The sequence below is a fragment of the Balaenoptera physalus genome (genome assembly GCF_965194825.1).
Source record: "Balaenoptera physalus genome assembly, chromosome: 17".
NCBI lineage: Eukaryota > Metazoa > Chordata > Mammalia > Artiodactyla > Balaenopteridae > Balaenoptera > Balaenoptera physalus.
Window position 1 is genome coordinate 78,418,276 of NC_138895.1, and position 18,343 is coordinate 78,436,618.

Sequence of the window (18,343 nt, forward strand, 5' to 3'; positions counted from 1 at the left end):
GTGTACCAAAGGAAAACAAAATGTGCATGTTAATCATTGTTAAGTAAGCCATGAACTTTCACTTGTGCAAAATGTGTGCATGGACCAAGGACAGAAGGCAATACAGTCAACCCTTCGCATCCCCGGGTTCCGCATCCAACGTGGGGCTGCAGATACAAATGCTGACTGTTCTCTGCCATTTTACACAAGGGATCGAGCATCCGCGGACTGCGGTATCCGTGAGGGTCCTGGAGCTGATCCCCCGCAGATACCGAGGGACGACTGTACTGACAAATGAACATTATGAGAAGGGTGGTAAAATTTGTGGGTTAATTATCACTTTGTTCATTTAAGAGTTCCATTAAGGTCGCTGTAATACAATCCTGGCATAAGTAACATGACATAAACAGCCAGGAGGAGGAGGAGGAGGACGGCAGTTATGAAGAGGACCGTTCAGGAATCAGGACTGCGCTGCAGAAGCCCGCAGCGCCGCCCCGTGGGGCCCGGCCGGGCAGGACGGGAGCCGCCCGCTCGCCTACCTTGCTGGATGAGCGCGTCGGCCGCCAGCTCCCCGGTGCCCACGTTGGTGTACTCCTCGTTGGGGTGTTTCCTGTTGTAGTGCCGCTTCAGGGAGCCCGAGATGTTGCACGAGTAGTGGCAGTGAGCGCAGCGGAAAGGCTGCAGGGACAAGGAGGAGGGTTAGGGCCAGGCCAGCCCCTGTGCCATCGAGCCCCCTCGAGAAGGAGGAGGCCCAGCTCCCCCCCAGTCCTTCTCCACGACTCTCCCACCTGTGAGTGTCTGCTTCCTGGAAGGCCTGGGAGGGGCCAGCCGCCCGCTGGGAAACGCTCCAGGAAAAGACGCCAATCTGGGGCAGCTGAGTCCTGCCTCTGCAGGGACCGTCCCAGTCACCTGGCAGGCGCCCCCAGGGTAGGAGGGGTCTCTGCTAAAGGAGGCTGCTCTGATTTCTTTTCTTTGCTGCCCACCCCAGATTTACAGTTCTTGTTTGAGAAGAAAATAACAAAAAGCAACCCAGGAATCTATCAGTTTTCTTTTCTTTTTTAAGTGAACGCCATTCAAGCATCTCCCCTTACCATTAATTCCCTGATGCATCTGCTTCTTTCACTAAATGGGCTCCTCCACAGCATTTACCTGCAAGCACCACGCGTATACGTCACTGTCCCCGCTTAGGGAAATCTGCCTGATAAAATCTATTGCCAACCCCCCAACCTGGGCAAGACAAGGCTCTTTTAGAATCAGGGCACCCACGGGTGGTTTGTGCAGTCGTATCTGCCAACTTGCAACCGCTTCGGGGGATGCAGAGAGCAGTGAGGAGAAGAGGTGCCTGCTCAGGTCTCTTGGGAGGCCCAGTGAGAACCCTGCACTGGCCAGGCGAGGCATGTACACCAGATCCCTGTCCTTTCCAGGCCCTTACTCCTGGTCAGGACAATATCAAGTGTCCCTCTGAGCCATGTGCTACACAGCTGTACAGCCCAGGGCTATGGAAATCCCAGTTCTGCATTCAGGGCCTGTCTGGTGACACAAGCATCTTCCTGGCCCAGCGGGAACGGAAGAGCACAGAGCGGCCCACAGGACAGCAGGGGATTCAGATGCGGCAGGTTCAACTGACCCCCAGCACAGCCTGGCCATGGAACTTCAGACAAGTAGTGAAACTCCTCTAAGCTTTGAGCCTCTCATCAATTCAAAGGGGATGATACCACTACCTGGTAAGCCTGCTATGAGAATTAAATGATCCAACATGAACTGGTATCTAAGATGCCACAGAAAGCACTGACTGTTTTTACAATTTTACATTTACTGTTTTAGCAATTTTACACGGCCCTTACTATGTCTGTGGGAGCTGATGCACCACTGTGTCTGGTGAGACCTCAGATCCACCTCGCCTTCTCAACTGTCCAAGTCATCAATATTCCTCCACTGTCACCTGGAAGAGCTAAACCAGAACCGTGCATCTCTGAAGCGGGATGCACCAACTACGGGAAAAGTCCTCTCTTTGACACTCCACTCAGCCCCTCTTTCCATGGTTCTTCAAGCCTACAGATGTGCTGAAGTCTCCCCATTAAGAGAAAGAAAGAGATGGAGGAAGGGAAGAAAATGAAAAGAAAAGCCATCTACCTGGGCCCTGTTTAAATCACTCTACTCCTTGCTTGTAGGCCACCCTCCCACCCCACCCTTTCGAAGCGCAGTCCTGCCTGCCACCTCCATACCATCCCCTCCCTCTCTCAGGCCCCCCAGATCTCCCAGGCAAACCGCTCCTGCGGGTACAGCCCGGGCTCCCTCTGCAGACCTCGCCCCCCTCCTTCCCCACCTCCTTCCACTGGCTGCCACCTCCCACCATGACGCGTAATGTGGTGACATCACTATATCACCAGGTTCTTTCTCGCTCTGAACTTTCTCGGGTTATTTTACTAGATCTGCTTCCCAGGCCTGAGGTGAAATGCTGACTTTCTCCAAGGTTCTGCCCTGGGGTCTGTTTTGTTCTTCCGCTGTGGTTCCAACGATCGCTTTTACATGCTGATATATCCATATATGTCCAGTTGTGATGGCTCCCAAACCACAGATAGGAATTTTCAACTGTCTTCCAGGTACCTCTACAGGGATGCTCTGGAAGCACCTCAAAATAAACACACACAACTTCAGACTCACGATCTTTCTGCAGAATCAGCTATTCATGCAAAGACAGAAACCTGGGCGTCACCCTAGACTTTTCCTTCTCTCTTACCACCCAACCAACTACCGAGTCTGCCCAGGCTTCCTCAGACATGTGTCCAGAGCCCTCCCCCCACTCCTCTCATCTGTCACTCCAGCACAGAGAAAGTGCTGACCTGGCCTGTAAGGGAAATGCTGTGACTCCCAGGAGAGCAGTTCTCAGACAGCAAGACTCGGGGGGGTTCTCTGGTGAGCCAACCTGCTCCGAACCCTTCCCCAGGGACCCCACCCTCCATCAAGGCCACAGCGTGGTCACCGGATGCTTTGTGTTACACTGCACGTGCCACTTTCCGTCCTTCATGGAGAAGAAACCCGTGGTTTGGCCTACGAGGGCTTATTAAACAAAAGGACCTGGAACAAAGGCAAAAATTAGCCAGGCTTCTCACCTATCTACTGAGCAGAGAATAAGAGACCTAAAATGCCAATATATGATTATCTGCAAAGTTAAAATAAAAGCTAAAACCTTCTGAAGTGCTTCCATCTCCATATAAGCAAGTTCTATGAAATTATTTTGCAAATATTAGCATTTGCATAGAAATCAAAAAGAACCACCAAAAACGCTTCCCTGCCAGTGCTGGGTAGTCAGTAAGCACAGAGGCAGGAGGAGGCAATTAAAATGAGAAATGGTCCTACAAACCTAACTTCAGGCTTGAGAGCCAACTCCATTCTTCTTCTAGCAAAGCGGATAAACTGCCTCATGAGAGTTTCGACTCCTTTAATTCCCCACGCCTGCTCCTTGGTAGAATTGCTCATGAAAAGAAGAATGGCCAAAACGTGAGCAGATAGGCCAAAAAATGTAGAGGTGAGCCCAGGTGAGAAATCAGTTTCTGACCTACTGATTTCTATGAAAATCTTCAATTCTTAAAGTTGAAAGGGACACTTTCAAAGACTGACTTTGACCAAGCCTCCCTCCATGACAAAACAGCCTTCTGCAGCCTCTGACAGTCTGTGATCTCAGCCTTTGTTAGAGGCAGGGAGGTCAGACCCCTGGCCCCTTGCACTGCTGAATGGCTCCAGGGGTTTAGGAGGATAAACCTTCCCGTTCTCTTCTACTCCCTTGAAGCCGCCATCACCTTTCACACGAAATCAATCACCACCTAACTTCTTCTTAGGACCCTCTCTCTTTAAACGGTGTAGCTGAGCCGCATCTTGGCCTTTCACGCCGAACAAGTTTGAACTTGTGGGGCATTGCCACACTTCAGCAGGGAGTTCTGCTGGGGCCGTCGCTGTGGAGCAGGAGACACAGGCAAAGAAAAGCGCGGGTGACACCCCTGCACCCAACGCCAGGCATAGAGTCTGACTGCATTATTAACAGTGCACATCTTGGGATTTCGCTTATGCAGCACGTATTTACTGACCTCCTGCTATGAGTCAGACATTGTTCTCTCACCCTGGGGACATAGTAACGAATGAGAGAGGTTCGTGATCCCCTGAATACACAGGAGTGTGGGGACTTAAGATATCAACTGCAAAGATTAAATGCTATCTAGGCAAACTAAATCACAAAACTTGTGTCCTAAGTCTGATTACTTGCAGATAGCAAAGGACGCTACACCTCAAAGGGAAGTTATTTATCGAGCGCTTTCAGGCCAGAATCCAGCCAAGAGTTATGAGGAAAATATATGCAGGCTATAGTCCTGTAGTGCATGTAAGACAAAACATCCAAAAAGAAAGTGGATCCAAAACAAGGCAGAAACCCGTGGTCATGCCTACAACGCAGTGTTGCACTAGATTTGTTAAGTAATGTGACCTAACATAATAACTATTTTAGCTCACCTTCACTGACAGCTATCATATGCCAGATAGTTCTAAGTTTTGCATGGATTAGTTCCTGGAAATCCCACAGCCTCCTCATGTGGTAGGTACAATTGTTATCTCCATTTTACAGATAAGAAACTGACATGTAGGGCTTTCCTGGTGGCGCAGAGGTTAAGAATCCGCCTGCCAATGCAGGGGACACGGGTTCGAGCCCTGGTCCGGGAAAATCCCACATGCCGCGGAGCAGCTAAGCCCGTGTGCCACAACTACTGAGCCTGTGCTCTAGAGCCCACGAGCCACAACTACTGAAGCCCGTGTGCCACAACTACTGAAGCCCGCGCGCCGAGAGCCTGTGCTCTGCAACAAGAGAAGCCACCACAATGAGAAGCCTGCGCCCCGCAACAAAGAGTAGCCCCCGCTCACTGCAACTAGAGAAAGCCCGCGTGCAGCAGCGAAGACCCAATGCAGCCAAAAATTAAATAAATGAATAAATAAATTTAAAAAAAAAAGAAACTGACATGTAAAAGGGTTAAGGAATTTGCCCAGAGTTTCACAGTCTCCCAGCCTGACCACTTGGTCTGCACTGGATTTGGCGCCCCAGACCAGCCAGCAATGAAGAGATGATTTGACTTCCCGTTTGTCATTTCCTGAACATCTATCTTCCCTGGGAGGGGCATGGTTTGGTTTGCTTGGATTTTCTAGACATAAGGCAGCCCACATCTCACCATCAACTTCTACCAATGAGGACCGCCATGGTGAGCTGGGAGGAATGCTGGCCGTTCCTGGGGGGCAGGGACGAGGCAGGGATAGGTGGAAGCCAAGAAGAGGGCAGACACAGCCAGGTCACAGTGGGACGTGCGCCAAATCAGGAAATGGGGTTTTTGGGAGATGGGGTTTCCGGTGGGTATCGAGCAGGGGGTGACATGACAACTTCACAATGTTCACTCTGGAAATTAACAGAGGGTGGATTTGAAAGGAACAAGACTGAAGGCAGGGAATCAACTGTCCAGTTGCTGCAGTGGTGTAGACAAGAGATCTAGAGGCCTAAAATGAGAGAGTGGAACAAAAACAATGGGAAAGGAAGAGAGAGTTTAAGAGAGATGGAGGAGGAAAGATCAGCCGACCTGAAGATGGAGATGCAGTATGAGAAGACAGAGACAGAGAGCCTCAGGATGACTCCCAAGTTTCCAGCGCGGATGACACAGGAGGAAGGTATCCGGGCAGCCGTGGAGGAAGTTCTACAGATACTGAGAGAAACAGGGAGAACGCAGAGCCCTGGACATCCAGGAGGGCAGGTCTAGAAAGCATTTGAAGATATAAGGTGTTCGGAGTCTAAAGCTCAGAGGACAGTTCTGGGCTAGAGGTACAGATCTGAGCACGGGTAACCAGAAAGTGCCCTAGGACAGAGCCCACCCATTGTCAGTGAGTGTGTAAAGTGATAAGACAAGTGGCCTTAGAACAGCACCCGGGAACACAGGAACAGCAAGAGAGCAGCTCGTGAGGAAGGACAAGAAAGAACGGCAGCAGGCAGAAGAATCAGGGGTGTCTGGAGACGAATGTCCTTCATGGAGGGAGGGGCTCACAGAGTCAAGTGCACTAAGACATCCGATAAGGCCTAACAAGTGTCCACTGGGACTGGCCATCAGGGAGGTGGGCTTGTGGCCTGACTGAAAAGAGCTGGTTTCAGGAACATGCTAAGAGCAAAGGCCAGGTCACGGGGAGAAGGCAGGGGCAGAAGCTGGATTTGAGGTCAGGTGTCAGTGATGTTTCAACAATGCAAACGATATGCCTCCTCGAAAGGTACACTGACAACCATCCATTTGAGTTGAAAGAACAAGTACAACTGAACTTGTGGAGGCTGGAACTCTAAGTCCTCAGACTTATGTCAAGAAAGCAAGTAAAGGGCTTCCCTGGTGGCGCAGTGGTTGGGAGTCTGCCTGCTAATGCAGGGGACACGGGTTCGAGCCCTGGTCTGGGGAGATCCCACATGCCGCGGAGCAACTGGGCCCGTGAGCCACAACTACTGAGCCTGCGCGTCTGGAGCCTCTGCTCCGCAACGAGAGAGGCCGCGATAGTGAGAGGCCCGCGCACCGCGATGAAGAGTGGCCCCCACTTGCCACAGCTAGAGAAAGCCCTCTCACAGAAATGAAGACCCAACGCAGCCAAATAAATAAATAAATAAAATATTTAAAAAAAAAAAAAGAAAGCAAGTAAAATACACTTTGTCAGAATTGGAGGATTTGCTGTTCTGGTTCTTCAAACAGAAAGAAAGAAAACAGCAGAGGACAGGAAGTCCTATCTCACACGTGAAATCGGGCTCTGACAAACCTGATGAGAAGACATCGAACTACGTGAGAGAGGCTAATGCAATCTCCCATGGGCGTCAAGAGACGGACTCAGAGGAACGTTTAAAACAGATGAGAAGCTGGTGAGGACGTTATGTCCAAGGTTGTGACATCGGTAACCAATCACAAAGCACAGGATGGCTTTCTGGCAGAAGGAGAGGGCGCCCTGCTGGCTTCCGTCCGCAGCAAGCAGGAAGGCTCTCACCTGGCAGGACCCTGCGGGCCACTGTGTGGAACCACATGCGGCATCACGGTCCTGTAACTACATCCACAGGCTCAGAGATCAGCACGTGAGCCTCTCCCTCTGTGATGGGCCTGATGCTCTCTGAAGAGGATGGGGAAGCATAGTGGCAAGGGAGAAGGTTCCGGATGACCTGTGGGTAAAACCTACGGCCACGAGTCATGATTTCATAGCCTTAGTTTAACATCCGGGTCAATGGAGAGACAGAGATAAAGAAGGAGGTAAACCACAAGTCGAATTGGTATTCAGGTGAATTTGGATCCAAAATGCTGGAAAAGATTATATGATTGTTACAACCTAAATTAAGTGCGCTGGTTGCTGCGAGACAATTTAGACGCTGCTTGGTGGAAGCCAGGCTATTAGAACGTGGCAGCTCTGCACCAGAGGGAGACCTTGGTGTTGACGCATGTGTACAGAGCCCCAGATGGCCTCACCTGCCACGCCTCTCTCACGAGGTGAGTCAGGCTCGGGCCAGGTACCGCCCAGGGGCTCCTCCACATCTCTCCTCTGCTTCTACTCACGCTGTCAGGCTGCTCCTTTTTCAACACTTAGCAACACTCCCGCCGGCCCTCCTCTAGCTGGCTAACCTCCAGGACAACTTCCGGGGCCCTGTCCCTCGGCGGGCCCCCAGACTGCCGTACGAGGCGCTCGGCCCTGCCCTCTGGCGTGGCGCCCCCGTCTACTTGACTTCCTTGCATCAGGCTCCATCCCTCTTTTTCTCAATAACCTCGGGAGAGAACCGATTGATTCTAATACTGCACGAGCCAAGGCAAGAAGGGGATGTAGCTGTCTCAGTGAAACATGTCACGACAGTGGAGATCAGCCCATCATCCGAAGGAGCAGCTGATCCAGCTGGATTCAGCACCGACCCATTCATTCGAAGCAAAGCCTCCAGTCCTGGATCCCCAAAGCATGAATCACGGGATTATACCAGCGAATATACCCACCCTCCCCCCACTTAAAACAATGCGCCTCTTTGCTTTGAAAGAAAACAACACTATTGTGCTTCACGGATTTCAGCCCAACTGGATGAGTTCAACTTTTTCTTTATCCCCAAGTCACGAAACATGTCTATGCTTTGTCTGGAAACGTTCACCAGACAAGCTACCATTCATTCTGCAAAAGTCTTAGCTCACAGGCTACTCCCCGCACCTTCACCTCTGAAACCTTCCCTAACTCCTGGAAAGATGTGACTTTTCCTTCCCATGTGCCCCCCAGCACCTAGGAAAACCTGGCGGCATGAATCCTGCTACGGCGTAACTGTCCTCTGGAGGTCCAGCCCCCCACCCCCACCCCGACTCACTCCAGGCTACAGCACCTGGAGAGCAGAGTCTGTCCCAGCGAGGCTCACCTGTGCTCCCTTGACAGCCAGGCAGGCTCGGCCCAGGTGGGCTCCCTACTACACCCATGTGGCTAAAGCAGAAAGGGCAAGCCACCTTCCTCCTTCTGTTACTGACTCCTGTAAGCCTCCCAACAGCAACTAAAACTAAAACTCTGGATAGGACGTTTCTTCAAACGACATTAAATTTAACAACTGTAAAAGACATTACATAGGGTGTGGGGAAAAAAAAGCCACAGCACGAGAGACTGCATTCACAACATGTAACCAAAAAAAATGACCCACACCCCCCATATATAAAGAATTCCTGAAAACAAATAAGAAAGCAAAACCACTCAATAGAAAAAAATGAGAAAATATTTGAACAATATTTTTTTTTAAAAAAGGAACGAGAGGGCTTCCCTGGTGGCACAGTGGTTAAGAACCCGCCTGCCAACGCAGGGGACATGGGTTCGAGCCCTGGTCCTGGAAGATCCCACATGCCGCGGAGCAACTAAGCCGGTACACCACAACTACTGTGCTCTAGAGCCCTCGAGCCACAACTACTGAGCCCATGTGCCACAACTACTGAAGCCTGCGCACCTAGAGCCCGTGCTCCACAATGAGAAGCCACCGCAATGAGAAGCCCGCACACCGCAATGAAGAGTAGCCCCCGCTCGCCGCAACTAGAGAAAGCCCACGCGCAGCAACGACGACCCAACGAAGCCAAAGATAAATAAAATAAATAAATAAATTTATTAAAAAAAAGGAATGAGAAATAAATACAAATGGCCAAAAAAAAATACGAAAAGGGGCTCAATTCCATTAACCACCATGAAAATGAAAATAAAGCCATACAGAGAGGCCAGTGCAGGCCCAGCTGGTTGGCCACCCTGAACGTTCACCCTGGGACGTGGAGCAACACAGGCTCCAGGCCGTGCACCTCTACTGCTGGCGTAACCTGGTGCAACCACTGTGGAAAACGGTTGGGGATCGCCTCGTAAAGCTGAAGAGGTGCCCACGGCCTGCAAGTCCTCTCCAGGTGTGTTCACCCCGGAGAATCTCGTAGACGAGCACACCAGGACACGCACACAGACAGTGCACAGCAGCAGAGCTCGTAACGGCAACACAACAGAAACAGCCCCACTGTCCACCTACGGCTAATGGGTGAGCTGAGCAGATGAACACTCCCACAGGGGCTGCACAGCGCGTGCCACGTCCCACTGGGGAGTGTGGTGCCACAAAGGACGGACGAAGGAGGGAGACAGGCAGTCTCACCGACATAACGTTCAGTAAAGAAGCCAAGTTGAGAAAAAAGAATATAATAAATTCCATATATGAATCCATATATAGAGATATATGCCCATATATAGATATATAGATAATATAACGTTCAGAAACATGCAATGCTAAATTAGCTTGTGTAGGGATGTATAAATGGATGGTAGACCTACAAAGGAAACCAGAAAATAATTCTCAGCGAAGTCAGGATAAAGGTCACCTCCGGCTAGAGGAACGGGGTGGGCTCAGGAAGGCCCCAGGAAAGGGCTCTGAGGACTGGCAGTGGTCCATTTCTGGGCAGTGGGACATGAGTGTTCATGTCATAATCATTCATCACACCACATACTCGTGTATATGCAATATTCTGGAGGTACCTTCTATTTCGTAACAAGAGAAGTAAAAACAGAAATGGTTGATTAAATAGGTAAATATGTGACCAAAAAAAAAAACCAAAACTCTCTTCACAAGGTTTCTGAGGATTACAGGTAACTTAGATCAAATGCCTTGAATGACATAGCACCCAATGAGTGGCAGCCATTAGTAATGTTAATAACAACAATAGCAAAGGCACTTATACCCTGACATGTAAAGCGATCTTTACCCTTATTTTCTTTCATCGGTGTGACAAAAATCACGTTGATACTAGAATGGGGTTCTAGCATATCCGCCCTTCGTAACCCAAAAGGTCCAAAAAGAAGACTGCAGTCAGGGTGTCCCTCTAAAGAGAGACCTGGTCACAGGCCTGGAGGAAACATTAACTGTAACACTGGCATCGCCAAACTTAAATCAAGTTACACGGCGGAAAGAGACGGTCCTGGGTCATGCAAGCACTTCCCTGGGGCCTGGGCTGTAGAACACCTATAAGATTTACAGCCGCGCTTCTGCAGCTGAGAAAACCCGACAGGAAGATGGAATTTTTTTTCATAAATGTCTGAGGTGGCCATCAATTCCCTCAAATGCAAGCCAGCACCAAGTCACCCTGAGAAGCATGCAGCTGGGCTGGGGGGAGGGCAGGACCGGGGTTCTCGAGCACTGTTAATTCAGGGCTCCCCTCCCTCAGAGACTTAATTCAGTTATGTCTGAGACTTACGAGGCAGTTTCATCTCATCAGAGCCTGGAAAGGACAGGATGAAGTGTGACAGCTTCTTCTAACTGTCTTACCTGGATTTTATTTCTGGAAAGAAACCATCAGAACAGACACTTCCCCACCGTTGGCCATGGAGAGCTCTGTGGTCCAGAATATTTTGCACAAACTTTGAGTGGCAGGGGTTTCAGGGGGGCAAAGAGACCTGGGCTCAAGTGGGGATCTAGCGTTTCACAGCTGTGCAACTCCGGGCACGTTTCCTCATTTTAGCACAAGGAGTAGCGGTAACGTAAACAGGGCAGCCTGCGTGGAGACGCTATCAGATTATTATCATTGACGGTTTAGACATAGAAACTCAGGGCAAACTGCCTTATTAAAAAAAAGAAAGAAAGAGAGGAAGGGAAGGGGAGGGGAGGGTATTCCTTCTGGCCTGCATACTTGCATGTGGGCTTCAAGGATGTCCACGCTTACATGTGGAGCACTGGGGGAAGGCCAGATCAAGGAGGGGAGCCACAGTGCACTGGTGACAATGACCGCGAACCCTGAGTCCCTACAGCAGGCCTCACGACCACCTTGGGAAGAAACCTCAATTCCCACTTCCCAGGTGAGGATGCAGAGGCCCTGGGAGGGTAAGTGGCTTGCTGAAGGTCATACAGTCACCAGGCAAGCTGGGTGTGAGCCAAAGTCTGTCTGGATCCCAAAGCCCACGTGCATGCATGCCCCTTGGCCGCTGGTGTACTGACCGCAAGGCCCCCTGCCAACAAGCCCCGCTTCAGCAACAATCTCCCCCATGGAAGGATTAGACGGATGATTTCTGCAGCTCTCCCTATTATGGTATATTTTCAGCTTTGCAAATGACTTTGGTGTTTCCAATTAACAGGATCAACAAGACAGTACTGTTTTCATAGTAGTATTTCCAGCACATAAAGTTCTGGTACACAAACTACTCACTTTTCTTCCCTTGGTCTCCCTATTCCCCCCTTGGGGACCTGGCTCTGCACAGCCCCCCATCTGGACAGCCCACGGGGTTGCCTGCTACCCACCACTACCTCTAAAACTGCAGGTCAGACAGTTAACGGCACTGCCATACTGAAGTCCATCATGTCTACATTTCCACAGATTTTCAAGGAACACACCAGAAAAAGAGTACCCACATTCCCTTTGACAGGAATCTCCTCTGAGATATATGTTGAACATAACACAATAATGAAGCAAGGCTCACTATGCCTGACCTAAGAAAACAATACACTTCCAGATACTAAATCTGCTCTTTGCTAAGAGAACAGCTCCTGGGGGGCCGCACTGAGCCTCCACCTCGTGCAGTGCCTGGCTCTCAGCAGGAGGTCAACAGCACTGGGTGAATCGAGAGAACCCCATGACCTTGGGACCACGCTTGATTACACGTGCTTGTCCTCACTTTAACCTCGTTACTGAGGGACAGAAGTGCCGAGAGCGCAAGGCCACACAGTGAACTCAGAGCAGAGAGAAGAGCAAGCAGGGCTCAGCGATGAAGAGCCGCTGAACCCCGTGCCCTGGTGGCTACAAGCCTTGTAAGGAGCCCAGAGGCCCACCTCCACCTAGATGACTTCCAGGATCAACCTATGTCACTGAAGTTCTACGGAATCTATTCATTTACTCATTTGTTCACTCAACAGGTATTTATTAAGTGTTGCCTCCCTGCTGAGACTAGAACAAAAGCTAAAAGTGCTCCCACAGAATGCACATTCCAGCATCATAAACAAGGAACTACACAATCTGCCAGATGTCGTCAGACAGCACGGAAAAATAAAGCATTTGAACCAAGACCAGAAAAAGGAGAGAGACTCCCGTGGCTTTCTGGGAGAAGGGCAACGAGAAGAGGGAAGGGCAGGGGTGAGGCCAAGCGAGGATGCACTGTGTCTGCAGCAGATGCGCGGTGTGGAGGCGGGGCCAGGCTGGGAAGCCACCTGTGGTCCGCAGGGTGTGGGCTTTAACTCTGGGGGCGAGCAGAGGCCGCTGCAGGGCAGATATATGTGGGGCTCGATACACTATTTTTTTCTACTCTTTGATTCTCCAATAACCAGCGTTTCCCAAGTTGTTTCACAAAACCTAAGTGCTGGGAGGGAACACTGGTGGAAGAAAAGGGAGGAAGGGGTTCTGTGGTGAGATAAGTTTGCGAATCACTGCACGCTGCGCCCCTCCACACAATGCCTGAAACATCCCACAGAACCAGTGTTCTAAGGAACACACTCTGGAAAATCCCGCCTTATGCCATCCTCCATCCCCCAGCTAGACCATGTCCCCCTGAGCCACATGCCTTACACGTCTGCTGAGTCGCCCACTGTAGCCAACAGAGAGCAGTGGGTACCAGAGACTCGCAGAACAAACCATGCAAAACAAAAACCCCGACTGATTGGCCGCTGGCTTCAAAATCTCCCTACTCAGTGGTAAAGGCGCCCATGAGAAACATCTTTTCCACTCAGAGAAATGTCATCGCGTTGGATCTGTGAACTGCCAAGTCCCATTACCCGGCACAGGGTCATCCAGCAAAGCTAGTGGCCCTTTGAGAATGTTCTGGATGATGACATGGGCTGGGAGACTGACATGTTTCACAGATTTACAGAGTGCATCCCCACAGCTGCTCCGAGAGCCCTTTCAGCAGAGCCACATGCAGGCCCCTCACCCTGTAGCAAGAGAAAAACACACTGGGCCAGGTCAACCGCCAAGAGACTGCATCTGTACCCCCGGGTTGGGAAGTGAGCCACTCAAAAAGAAAAACATGCATATTCATAGGAAAAAGGTCGGAGATTGTAAATTATAAGACACACGGTGATGCCGATACGGGAAATTCTTAAAGAGCATCTGCATCTGGAATCCTGGCTCCCTCACCTCCTTCTCTAGCCTGGGCTCAGAGGTAGATGTGAATGACGCACACGTAGAACCAAGTGGGGGGACGGGTAAACTAAGCCCCAACCTGACACACACACAAAGAGCCTAAGGATGCACAGTCACAGGGGACAGACAAGGAGAAAAGGGACACAGGGGCAGAAGCAAAGAGACACACACCAGAAAGGAAAGGACCTGCATCCCAAGGAGGGCCGGGGGCAAGTGGGCGTCCACAGACTCACGTTCCTCAGGGTCAGCCCTTAAACAGGTTTGTGCCAAAGTTTTCAAAGCAATGCTGTCAGAGTGAATGAGAGTAGCACCCCTTCTCCTTGTCCCACTGGTCACCCTGTGGTCTACAACCCAAGCCTTCAGTCAAAGCTGCCCTGTACCATCTGTGCAGAAGAGAAGAGTTTTGTAATTTTTTTTTTTTTTGGCCCTGTCTCTTCAGGATTATAAGCCTGAGAGCACAAGGTGGGAACTTCATTCTTGGGGTGGCCACAACAGGGACAAATCCAAGCTTGGGGCCAAGGATCCAGAGAGAAAAACGCCAGGTCTTCACACATTTCACCAAGCACAAAGTCACCTCTGTTGTAAAATAAGGCCCAAGATAAATTAAACAATTTAAAAGAATAAATGTTTTAAAACCATGGAGTACCACAAGTTCCAAAATGCCTTATGTTGAGGCAATTATCTCATCACAATAACGGTAAATCAATCCATACTAATTGCTTCTCATGCAAGAGCTTAGAAGACTCTTCAAATGTTCTCCAATGATTGATTTTTTTTGTAATCGCTTATGCTCTCAAAATGCAATATTTCCAGAGAATATACTGCACACTATTAGACAAACAGGATTTTAATTTAACATAAGACAATCCGATTTCCTTTTTTTTATCTCCCAAAGTGCTTAAAAAATCTAAAATACAAGGAAGCTGAAGATGGTGTAACAGGTTTTTAGCAGAGACATTCCAGTTCAAAACAACTTAATAAATGGCCCCTCTGACCACCCGCCCCCCGCCACGGCCCTTCTTCCTCCTCATAGGCATACACACGTTTAAAGGAAAAAAGGGAAACATGTAATCTCAGATTCTCCACTTTCATGGAAATTAAGAGCTGAAAAGCAAAATAAACACCACCAACAGCAACCCTACAATGGACTTCTCACTCTCTTTGTCCCATGGTTCAGTAATTTCCACTCATCTTGGGAAACGCTACAGCTGCTAAGTTTACACTCACTCAGCATTCTGCTTAAAGATTTTGCTTGAGTCTTGATAGCTAAACATCTAACTGCAGGCTTATATAATCAAAGCAGTGAGGGGAAAAAAAGGACAAGGGAGCCAGAACGTCCCTCTGCTTGGCTTGAGAGTAGGAAAGTGGAGGGTAACGCATGGAGGGTAGCTTTGTCTACAAAGAGACAAGGCTCAAAATCCCAGCTCCTCCACTTATGAATTGTGTTACTCTCGAGTATGTTACTTAACTGGACTCTGGGCCTGTTTCCTCATCTGTAAAATGGGAATATCAATACCTACATCATAGTAGTTTTGAGGGCAAAATAAGGTAACATACATGAAACACCTGTTGAAATGCCCAGCAGATGGCTATTATAAAAGGGATTGGTCCACCTGTCTTCTTTATTCTGACACAAGATACTTAAACATTCAACACTGTGGTGGGAGTTTCTCATGGAAAGATGAAACCATCTCCTGGGTAACAGACGAAGTTACAGTAGAAATAAAGCCACAATGCTTGCTATAAGCAATGCCGGGTGACTCAGCATTCTGGGGGATACTGAGGATCTCAGACTCAGGATTAACTTGAACTGTTTATAAATGTGTGGTTCTAAACATTCTGCTTCTTTGACATCATTTCTGTACTTTCACTTCCTTGTTTATTAAGTTTAGAGTGGAAACTAGTAGTAAATTAGTTCACTTCCTAGCTGAACTCATCCAAATACCACCTCTGTTCAACTTAGTATCTGAGCCCCTTACACAGCCTATGAGCTCAGCTGCCTGGCATCTTCTATATATATAACTTGATTCTGCTTCACATGGACACATTATGAACGCCTTTGGGACCCATTTCATTGTCAGAAATACAACAAGGGATTACACTAATTCCCTTTGATTTGTGGATATCAGTCGATCAGAAATTTTTGGTTGCTATAGGTTTCAAAAGCTATAGATTTTGCATGATAAGATAATACTATATTAACTCAATTAAAACATAGCTTTTAAAAAATGATAGAGTTGTAATAATTAGTTAGCTGGTCTTCTGGGTTCCCACAGAGCTCAGTACCTAACTTTCTTGCAGCAGTTAACGTACTTGTTGTAGCTTTTTATGCACAGGTGGCTCTCCCCAGACCCGTGAGCTGGGTAGAGAGAGGCCTGGCTTCATCTCAACATCCTTTGCCCTGGCACACAGTGGGTGCACAGAAAACACAGCAAGGACTCCAGGGCTGGAGCAGGTTGGGGAAGAGAAAGTCCACTACCATCCTCATCAAGTGTACGAAGCCTTCACCAAGTACACTGTAGGCTCTCCTGAGGTCGGGCTGGGCAGAGAGGGGAGAGAGCTCTGCAAGGAGCAGAAAGCCAGAGAGAAACAGGACTGCCTCAACAACCACATACCAACCAAGGGCCAAGCTCGCAATTACAGCTTTGAAAGGACAGCAGCCAGGCCTGCTATTCTCTGTACAGTCCCCACTCTAATGGCCTGATACAAAGAGGCATTTACTTTCCCATGGACAACAGTCTCTACTGTTCTTTCACACGTAATATCTAGCATCCAGGTAAACATTATGAGATATGCAAAGAAGAAAACGTGACCCAATTCAAGAAAAAAAGTCAATAGAAACTGATGCACAGATCGCTCAGTTATTGAAATTATTAGACAGAAACATTTAAATAATGATGATAAATAAGTCAAAGGCTCTAATGGAAAACATGTGAGAACAAATGATAATTTTTAGCAGAGAAAAAAACTATAAAAAGGAACTAAATGTCAATGCTATAAATCAAAAAAAATCAGAAATGAATAATTCATTTGAGTATCTAAATAGCAGAACTGACACATGAGAGAAAGGGTAAGTAAACTTGAAGATCAATACAAATCATATAAACTGAAACACAAAGAGAAAGAAGAATTAGAGACAGAAAGAGAGACAGATCATCTGAATGCTGTGAGATATCAAACAGTTTAATATATGAGGTATTATAGTCCTAAAGGAAAAAAAGGAAGCAAATGAAGCAGAAGTAATATTTAAAGACATAATGGCTGAGAACGGTCCAAACCTCATGAAAGATATCAACCCATAGATCCAAACTCTCAGCAAGGTAAACACTAGGAAACCCCACCTAAACATAATGATGTTAATATGATGAAAAAACAAAGAAAAATAGAAAAATCTAAACCAGATGGGAAAAAGAACCATTACATATAGGGGGAAATGATAAGGGTTAGAAATAATGAAGGACAAAACATAATGGGACAACATCTTTAGAGTGGTGTCCTCCTAGAAATCTATAGTCATCAAAATATTCTTCAAAAATGAAGACAAATAATTTCCAAATAGACAAAAGCTGAGATAATTCAACTCCAGCAAAACAGATATATATAACAAATGCTAATAGAAGTTCTCCAAACTAAAGGAAAATTTATCAGATGGAAGCTAGGCCTGCAGGAAAAAAAATAAAGAACACCAGAAAGGCTAAATATGTAAGTAAACATAAAAGACATTTTTAAGATTATATTTTCTTACACATATTTTAAATACTGACTAAACCAAAAAATAACACTATATTGAGGAGTTTAGAACACAAAGAGAAGTGCTATATATGACAACAAGAACCCAAAGGGCAGGAGGGGTGTAACGTGAACTATAATGATTCATGGTTCTTCCATTGTTCATAAAACAGTATATTTGCAGCAAGCTAGAATGTGTTAAAATACAGATGCATAGTGTGATGTCCACAGCAATAACTAAAAAGAAAAAAGAAAAACAACAACAACAAACAAAGAAAGTATAGTTAAAAAGCAAACAGGGACTTCCCTGGTGGCACAGTGGTTAAGAATCCACCTGCCAATGCAAGGGACATGGGTTTGAGCCCTGGTCTGGGAAGATTCCACATGCCATGGAGCAACTAAGCCCATGTGTCACAACTACTGAGCCCGTGTGCCACAACTACTGAAGCCCACGCACCTAGAGCCCATGCTCCGCAACAAGAGAAGATAAGAGAATCCACTGCAATGAGAAGCACATGCACCGCAACGAAGAGTAGCCCCCGCTCGCTGCAACTAGAGAAAGCCCGTGTGCAGCAACGAAGACCCAATGCAGCCAAAAATAAATAAATAAAATAAATAATTTTATTTAAAAATAAAAAAGCAAACAAATCCTAATTGAGGGCTATACTATAAAATACCTCATCAGTACTCCTCAAAACTGCCAAGGTCATCAAAAACAGAGAAAGTCTGAGAAACTGTCACATCCAAAAGCAGCCTAAAAAGACATCATGACTAAACGTAATATGGTATCCTAATGGGATCCTAGAACAGGAAAAGGACATTAGGTAAAATCTAAGGAAATCTTAATAAAATATGGACTTTAGTTAATGATATATTAATATTGGTTCATTAGTTGTAGCAAATGTACTATTGTAAATGTTAGATGCTAACAACAGGAGAAACTGGGTATGTGGAATATGGAAACTCTCCATATTACCATAACAATTTTTCTGTAATTCTACAACTGT

General features: G+C 47.7%; 1 protein-coding gene across 5 annotated transcripts in view; it reads right to left on the reverse strand.

Annotated features, from left to right (window-relative positions):
- The window catches only part of ZFAT (zinc finger and AT-hook domain containing), a 178,968-nt gene that overhangs the window by 46,469 nt on the left and 114,156 nt on the right, over positions 1-18,343 (reverse strand). For all 5 annotated transcript variants that reach the window (XM_082433776.1, XM_082433773.1, XM_082433772.1 and 2 more), the window contains one exon: positions 519-657. In XM_082433776.1, coding sequence (XP_082289902.1) covers positions 519-657 — 139 coding nt within the window. The remainder of the gene's footprint in view (positions 1-518; positions 658-18,343) is intronic.